The sequence below is a fragment of the Equus caballus genome, chromosome 25 (assembly GCF_041296265.1).
Source record: "Equus caballus isolate H_3958 breed thoroughbred chromosome 25, TB-T2T, whole genome shotgun sequence".
Taxonomy (NCBI): Eukaryota; Metazoa; Chordata; class Mammalia; order Perissodactyla; family Equidae; genus Equus; species Equus caballus.
This window is the reverse complement of record NC_091708.1, coordinates 42,297,992-42,306,789: the sequence shown is the minus strand read 5'-3', so window position 1 is coordinate 42,306,789 and position 8,798 is coordinate 42,297,992. Positions and strand designations below refer to the sequence as shown.

The following is an 8,798-nucleotide window of genomic DNA, read 5'->3' as shown; positions in this document are numbered from 1 at the left end:
AGAGACGGCTCCCTGGGCCCCTGGAGGAGTTGGGCCCGACTCTCCTGCTTTGGTCTTTCGTGCAAGCAGGGGCCGCCTGCAGGGTTCAGAGCCCCCATCTTGTGGGGCGCTCAGCCTCCTTCCCGGCACTTCTGTGAACCTCCTGTCCCTAGGGCAGTGAACCCAGGGGAGGGTGTGGCCTGTCGAGCTGACAGCATGGGCCCGGTCCCATTCTCCCACAGTCAAGAGGCTCAGAAGGACAGGGCGGGCCGGCTTCCTCATGGAAACACTTAAACTTACTTGGGGATAACTTCTAAGTGGTGTCCAGCGCTATGCTAAGCGCTGCCCCTTTGAATCCTCACTACCGCATGAGGTAGGTACTGTTACAATCCACGTTTTAAGGAAACTGTGCCTGGGAGGAGTGAAGTCTTTCCCAGGGTCACACAGCCAGGAGGCGGCACAACTGAGAACTGCCGCCTGAACCCAAACGCAAACCCTTGACCCTTCAATGCCCCACGCCTGGCTTGCTCCTCTTTCCCACCTGCAAATGCAGCATAATCCTCTCCTACTTCCAGCAGAAGGGACACCAGAAGTGGCAACAAAACACGACAAATCAATCACATCTCCTCGGATGCACCTACTTCTCAGGTGAAGTGGGGGGCGGGAGTGGAGGGCACACAGATGTCGCACACCCTCAGTACATCCACTGGTGACGAGAGGGTGGGGACTGCTATGCCAACAACCCACTTGGAAGACGCACCTTAACCACAGGTTTCAATCTCCTCTCCCCCATGTTGCTTTAAGGCATTTCAGCCAAGTCACCCCTAATCTCCAGGGAAACTGACCCTCAAGAGTCAAAGGCTTCCATCTGTCAGTCTGTCCAGTGAAACGACAGAGAATCGACGGACACGGCCTGAGAAAGCAAGTTCAGCTTTAGTTTTTTTTTTTACTTTTTTTTTTTTATTTAAATAAGGAGAATTCTTTCATATGGAAAGAGCTAGTACAATCACATATTTGAAAGGAGAAACAATAGGTACTGAACCGGAGGGAAAGGGCGAAGGGTGAGTGTGCCGCCACGGCCCGGTGAATCCATGATTCCATTTCCCATCCAAGGTAAAAGCATCCCCAAAATAACGTATGAACAAGCTGCACGTTACACCTTTAGCCATCGTCTGCCCTTTCAAATATCTGGTCTACGTGGAGACGAAGAGAGGAAAGGCCAAAATAAAAACAAAAGGAAACAACAAAACACAATCCTCTCAAGAAAACCCCAAACCCCTTTTACTATGCAAGGCATGAGGTCCAAAGCTTAGAGTACAGTAACCCCTTTAAACAATGTAAGAAAGTCATCCACAGAGCCTTAATAGAAATTCCCACTCCAAGGCTTCGTAACATGCTGAAGACAGGGCCCTGGGGACGTGCTACCATCTTGGAGGCCACCCAATCGGGGTGGAGAACTGGTGAGCAGCAGGTCAGATGCGCCTGGAAGATCACTAGCCGGGTATGCGCTGGTGGTTCCGGGGAGAGCACGGCGGGGGACAGAGTCTGACCCCAACACTGAGCTGCTCCTGTCCCGGGGGTCTGTTTGTCTTAGAACCATCTCACATTTTCAAACAGGAAGAGCTGGCTTTCTGGAGGTCCGCATTTCCCATTCATCACAGAACACAACAAAGCACAAACACTAGTGTCCTTGGTTGTTGAAGGCCGTTTCCAACAGACCTTCTAACCCAGGCTTGCTCTGCAAGAAGTGAAAAGGGACAAATATAGATTGGAGAGAGAACATGCAGCTACTCAGCAGAGGGGAACCAGACAGCAGGGAGGGGCTCTACCAGTCTGCCACACACTGCCTGTCTCAGTGGGCCAGTTCTGAACATGGCCATGGGCACACCCTCAGCCTAAGGCTCTGAGCATCAGTCACAAACCTCATCAACCATCCAGAAGGCAGATCCAGAAGACAGGAGGGCAAGGGCATGGCTGGAGAGAACTGATGCCAGTATTTAATGACAAGACACCCCAGTATCTCTAGAAGTGGCTGGAATGACCACGGCTTTGGAACCAGACGAACCAATTTTTCTGTACGTTTAAGAGTCATCCTTTGTTTTCTCCCTTAAGGAAGCTAGAGCCAGAAGTGTCGGAATTCCAAGTTTGAAAACAATAATAATGTGGATAAAAAAGGGGAAGCAACAGTAAAGAAAACCAGACCAAATACAGCTGGCAGAGAAGTCTTCAGTGGGTGGACGATGCCTCTCGGATACACAAGCCCACACTCTGGGATTTCACCCCCAAGTAGTTGACACTGGAGGGACACTATTGCAGGGTCACTGGTTGCCAAGCAATGGGCTGCACCATCAATGGCCAGGGCAAAGCTGCCAACTTTAGAAGGGAGGGTGATTTTAGCAAGCAAAGGTGCAGTGAGAGGGGGCTCTGACACCCCTCGCCCCCATCTCAGCAGCAGAAAGGTTAAGTGCTGGTCTTCACCTGTTTGTGCCAAAGGCCCCACGGACCCTGGCAGAGGTCTCTGCATGGATTTGCACTCTGATGGGGTTTGAAACCAAAACAAAACCCTTAGTCCTATTACCTTGAGCTTGGCTCTAAAACCACATGAAAGGAAGAGAGATATTGCACCTTAAAACATCTCTGCACTAAAAACTGTATTTAATCAGACCAAGGAAGGGATTGGGTGCTGGCCAGGCCCGAGACCTGCCCTCTGCCCCCACAGTCCAATTTAACATCTGTATCTTAGCGGGAAAGAGACCGCAGCACGGGCACATGGAGGTGGTGAACGCACTGAACTTCACATGCAATTTCCTGGCCTTTCCTGCACAGAACAATTCAGACATTATATATAAATAGAGCAGTGAAACATTTACTTGTTTCCACCTAGACCTACAACATCAATACATATAAATAAATTCTAGTGTTTTCTGTTTTTATTGGGGAGGGGGGATACAGAGATAGAGAAAGGGGCTGGAGAACAGGTGACCCTTTTGTGTTTATTTTTCTCAAACAGGAAGTACTGTCACTCTGACGGCAGGTTCACCTGAAGGGTACATCTTGAGTTTGTAACAGCATCCAGGACTGTTCTGTTCAATTTCCAAGTGAGAAAATCTTTTTTCCTTTTGACAGACAACGTGCACTGGACCTAGGTGAGGGGTCTGGCCGTGGTCCTAAGCGTGCAGGCAGCGGGCCGTGTGTGGCCCAGCGGGGGCAGCAGGGCAATGGAGGCAGGCGGAGGGAGTGGAGCTGCAGTCAGACGCTGCCCGGGAAGAGGGGAAGAGCAGGTGAGCACATGGCAGGCGAGCGGGCAGCTCCTTGAGAAGAGCCTTCAGAGTAAAGATTCAGGGGATGAAAAAGAAAAAAACGTCAAGCTGGTAAGAAATGGGGTCTGCGGGTGGAGGCCAGAGGGGGATGCTGAGAGCTACAGACTGAGCAGGAAAGCATCTTTCAAGAGCACGGCCCTCTCCAGACGACACCTGGCACCCTGCTAGGAGGCTGTTTCCCCACTTCCTCAAAGCAGTCAGAGCAACAAGGAGTTACCCCAGCGGTTCCCGAGGCGCCTCTTTCCCCATGTTCCACACTACACAGAGCTTAGAACCACAGCCTGAGCGACTGTCACACACCCACGGTGACACCGAGGGTGGACTCTGCAGGGCACATCCCTGCCTGCTACTGCTCGTCCTCTGAGCCAGGCCTTCCCTGGGACCACCAGCGGTGGCAGACAGCAGCTCCTTTAAGTAGATGGCCGGTTAGTTACTCTGAAGAGCATGTGCAAAACTTGAAATTTCCCCTCCCCTTTCCGTGGAATGACAGAATCTGGGATGATTTCCTTCTAGTTCTTATTTGAAAAACAACAGAAAAACCAGCATAAAATGGCTCACACAAACGCTTTGCTAGAGGCGGCTGTGCAGACTAGAGAGGCTATCATTTTTCGGAGGCTGCCCAGGCTTTTGGGAACCACGGTCAACCCTGCAATCCATCCTCCCCTTGGACCCTGCCCCAAGCATCTGGAAAGACTGATAACCACTGTGCAGCTCAGGGCCCTCTGTCCCAACAGCTGGGCCTCTGCTGGGAGTGAAGGAGAAAAAGAAAGCCCTCCTAGCAGCCCCACGGACAACACGCCTCTGCTGAAGACCCACCAAACAACAGTCTGTGCACTCCAGTCACCACGTGGAAAAACCTCGTGGTTTCTAGTGACCAGCTGCGTGAGAGTCGGAGGGACAGGAGGATCCAGAGGATTAAGAGGCAGGCACAGGAAGGAGGAGGAGGGTGTATTTTGGAAGGCTTCCAGGAATGGGAGTATGTGTAAAACAGCAGCCCCTAGAGGGGCTGGAGCCCCAAAGCAGGGACACAGATGGGGTTATGGTGCGGTCAGCTGGCCCCGTCCAGGCCAAACTAGAAAACACCAGTGACTTTAAATCTCCATGATTCATCTTGGGTGCCCAGCAGTCAGCGTATCCACTGGCTTTAGAAGAGTCCAGGACAGAAATTCTGTGTAATTCTTATGCTAAAAAATGTCATCATCTTCACTGGGCTGCCCATAAGCTCCCTGTGCTCATCAGCCCAGGGCGTGGAACCCAACTGAGGCGCCTGCTCCTTCGCCTCCCACAGCAGGTAGCTGGCCATCAGAGTGCTCACGAGGGGGATGTTAGCACCCTCCACTTGTTTTTGCAAGAACTCTCAAAGGTTAACCAACTGAGAGCAGGAGGAGACGCATTCTTGAGTCAGCTCTTAAGGTATCGCAGTGATGTATAAAACTAAACAGGAGAGAGATGAAAGGAAATTACCAGAAACAGAAGTGGGGGTCAGGGAGAGGATGGAGAACAAAGTAGAAAAGTTTAGCTGTACAGACGTAGCTTGTGTTTTTGTTTTCCTTTCCTTTCTCCTTTGACAAAACCTTAGCTGCTTTTTAAAATAAAAAGCCTCAAATTAAAATGACCCTGCTGCCAAATCACTGTGCCTGGGGCCCAGAGGGCCGGGAGGGCAGGAAGCACTGCTGAGAAGGTGCCCGGCGGTGCGGAGCGGAGCGGGCCAGGAGAGGCAGGAGGGTGGGGAAGCTGCACTGCACGAGGCTCCAGTCACTCCAGGGCAGGTGGAAAGGAGGTGGGAATGGAGTCGTTTGCTCATCTGTTTGTTTGTTTCGTACTAAAGCAAGCAGGTCAATGCCGTAAATCCACGGTGCAAGCTGGCTGGACAATGGAGCTTTCAGGAGTGGAGAAGAGAAGGGAGATCTGAGTCCGGCCGGGTGGTTGGACGGGGGCCTGGGGACACTCCTGGGCATCAGGCTGCACAGAGGCCGAGCGGTGGCACTGTCCTCACGCCGGGCGAGGTGTGGCCGAGCACCTTCAGGCCTTGCTCTCCTCCACTTTCACTGCCCGAGGCTTGATCGCTCCGGTCCGCTTCATCTGGGAGGTGGCCGCAGGAGCCTCCTGCAGTTTCACGGCTCCCAGGCTGGGTTTTTCATCCACTCGTTGCTTTGCCTTTGGACAGATGAATGGGGACAAAGAAAGTTACCCTGAGTCAGGAACACCTGTCCAGATACATAGTTCCCACCACCCGCTTCCTGCTCCTGAGTCACAGAGAAAAGCTACGCTAAGAAGGCCATCCTTTGGTTGAAGGACCTTAGAAGTAACTCTCCTAGGAAGGACACTGGCATGAGGCTGCTCTGCTCCCTCCCACGGGCACTGAGTGCAGTGATTCGGAGAGGCAGGGAGGCACTGGGTACTCCCTCCGGGAAGGCTTCTGCGATGCCCAGGGGCCTCTGCAGGAGCAGCACATCCAAGGCCGATGGGAAGAACCTTTTCAAATCAGTGCACCCCACGCCCCAAGGTGAAAATGCCCCGAGCAGATCCCAGCGCAGCCTATGAGCTCAGAACCCCCGACTGTCTGCACAAGGGGCGTGGGGCCACGCGGCGGACTGCTTCTCCCAGACCCTTCCATTTCCCGACCCCCACTCTGTGGAAACCTTCCCCCAGGACCCTTGTTTGAGATCCCCAGTCAGGGTCCCATCAGTCTGCAACTCTGCACAGCGGAGCGTGTCACAGAGTGACCAGCCTCGATCCTGCCTCACACAGTGGGGTGAACTCTGGAAGAAAGCCCTAGAAGCTCAGTCCAAGCAATCCAAGGAGTGACCCTCTGGGGAGCCCAGTGAGGAGGAGTGAAACGAGCCATCAACCTTCCGCCTTCACCGGCCAGGAATCCTGTTCTACTAAAACCCTCGCCTGCCGTGTCTGAGCTCTGCAGCCCCATCGAGTTCTGGAGCACTGTGGAGAGAGCAGCGCCTGCAGGCAAAGGCACTGAGACATCCCTGGCATCATACGATGGGGAACTGCCACTGCATCTGTGACCCCACCCGGCCGAGGACCAAGACGAGACACAGCACTCACTGGAGTGACACCGCGCACACACACGCGCACACACGCCCCGGCTTCCAGAGCTGACCCACAGACCTAACCACGTCCAGCGCCTTCACAGCCCAAATCACTAGCAGGGATAGTCCACCTTCTGGCGTCACCTCCTCAGAGGAATCCGCATCCTCCCTTCTCTGCAGGACAAGGAAGGATCCAGACGCCCGTCAAGAGGAGAAATGCCTTCGCCAGGAGGGACTCGGGCTGCCCGGCTCCCGGCGCCATGCTCTAAGCGCTAGGGCACGTCTCTGTCTGAGAGCTGTGCTCAAATGGGCTGGACCGTCCCCTCTCTTTTGGCGCCTGGAGACGGGCCTAAGCGTCCGGGGCTGGAGGGCTGGAAAGCCATCTTCTACCTGGTGAGCGTAGTGTCCCTGCACAGAGCCCATGTTAACTGCTGATCCAGAGGGCTTCCCACTGGGGCTAGCAGAGCTAGGCCTGAAAAAACCAAAGGCAGGGGGTGAGAACACACGCGTCACCACAGAAACGGAGTCAAGCCTAGCACGCGGCGCAGACCTCTCCGCAGCGGAGACAAGGACCGCAGCACCGGAGTGCAGAGGGCCACGGCGGTCAGCACGGCCTGCCCTGGCGCCGCCAACACAGCTCACGGAGGCACACCCGAAGGGACAGAGGCCGAGGCTCCCACTGTGGGCAGACACCGACCGGATGGACGGAGGACACTAACCATCTCTCAGGGTTTGGAGGGTCTGGAGCAACGTGATTCTATGACCCAGAAAAAGGTCTATAAACCTGACATGAGAATTATGCCGAATATTTTTCTGGTCTTCATTTGGGGGGGAGGGGGTGGTAGAGAGAGATACCAGGAGGGACAAAAATGTAGAACATCTTTCTAAATTTGTTCCATTGACGAGACACTAGTTCTCAGGGGTGTTAATCAGGCGCTATGTGAGAAAAGAGTCTGTGGTCAAGAAACGCGTGGCAAGTGCTGTGTGCCGAGCTGAACAGGACTCTCGACAGGGAGGCCGTGTAGACGCCAGGCTGAGGAGCACGACGACTCCCAACAAGCTGTCTCAGGTACAGCATGCCCCCAAGGATGTGACCAGGGAACCCTTTTTTGGCAGGGCATGCCTCAGAGGTTGTTTCCAGAAAACTTGGGAAACGCTGCTCTGTAAAACTACACTGATTTTCCCAACCCTACTAACACACCAACAAAACAAAGGCTACTAGTTAAGGCTTATACTTCCTAAATATTCTCCAAAGAGTAAAGCTGCTGCCATTCCTACACCAAACGGACACAGACGACTCTTGTTACGGGAGCCTCCCGCTCTGGCCGCAGCTCTGAGGAACGCTGTGGGGCCAGGTGCTGCTGGAGTCTGCCTGTGGCAGCATCCGGCTCTACGTGAAGCTTCCTTCTTTCTTCCAAACTGTACGCATTGTTCTGTACTGCTCTCCTTATATATTTTCCTTCCAGCTCTGTTGTTTTGGCCTATGTGAAAAATAGTCAGACAACAGAACTAACAAACAAAAATAAGTGAAGTCAAGAGACTGAAAACAACAGAAAAGATGATGAAACGGGGAAATGTCACAAAAATCCCTTTCTCTGGAAATGCAGTGGGAAGTAGAGAACGATGTGACAGGAGAGGCCTCGGCCTGGACACCCCCAGACCAGCTGGGCAGAGCGATCGCGGGCAGCGTGAACGACTCGCAGAGACGGTGAGGTGATCTGACTGGAAGAGGGCTCCTCAGCGGGTCAGGCCTTCATGGTGCTCCGCAGCTGCGCTGTCGACCTCACAGGCACTGCAAGTCAGCACGTCTGCTCTACTCATGTGCAGACAGGAGGGCTCGCCAGGAATCTCCCACATGTTAACAAGAGTGGACTGTGCCACCCCTGGGCCCACAGCCAGAGCATGCGCCTTCCTGTCCAGCACATCTTCCTTAGGGGTGAAAAAGTCAGCAGAACCAGAGGTTCTCTCATTTTTTAATATAAGTCACTCCACGAAATAACTCGTACAAAGCCACCTCCGAACCCAACTGAGGGCCCTGGGACAGTTACTGGAAGCAGAGACAGACACAGAGGAAGCAAAGAAGAGGTGGCAGTTCGTAGTATGTAAGGCACGGCCCCACAAGCCCTGGCAGGCTCAGAGGCCCGTCCAGGGAAAAGCTGCCCCTGGGAAAGGAACCTTCTGGGGTGCGTGGCTTCTTGGCCAGTGAATCCTTTTTGAAAGTCCGGTGAGGAAGCTCTGAGTAGTCAGCGTCGGTTCTGACATTATTGACGTTAGCCGTTCCCTTTCCTGCCTTTCCAAAAAGCTCCCCAGTCCAGAGCATCTGATGACGATGGTTAAAAACAAAACCACTCTCCCAATTGCTGCTTTTCCTGTGGTTAACTAAAACACGAGTGTGTCCCAGCACTGAAACTTCACAGTGACACATGGGCTTACAAAGGGGACCAGCCTCAGT

General features: G+C 53.5%; 1 protein-coding gene across 49 annotated transcripts in view; it reads right to left on the bottom strand.

Moving 5' to 3' along the window:
- Positions 1–916: 916 nt before the first annotated feature.
- The window catches only part of PRRC2B (proline rich coiled-coil 2B), a 92,560-nt gene continuing 84,678 nt past the window's right edge, over positions 917–8,798 (bottom strand). For 15 of the 49 annotated variants that reach the window (XM_023629170.2, XM_023629171.2, XM_070251894.1 and 12 more), the window contains 2 exons: positions 6,737–6,818; positions 917–5,456 (listed from right to left, as the gene is read on the bottom strand). In XM_023629170.2, coding sequence (XP_023484938.2) covers positions 5,322–5,456; positions 6,737–6,818 — 217 coding nt within the window. In that variant the 3' untranslated portion in view covers positions 917–5,321. Of the gene's footprint in view, positions 5,457–6,425; positions 6,819–8,798 lie in introns of all 49 variants that reach the window. The other 34 variants (XR_002803974.2, XR_011432697.1, XR_011432705.1 and 31 more) reach the window with 5 other exon arrangements.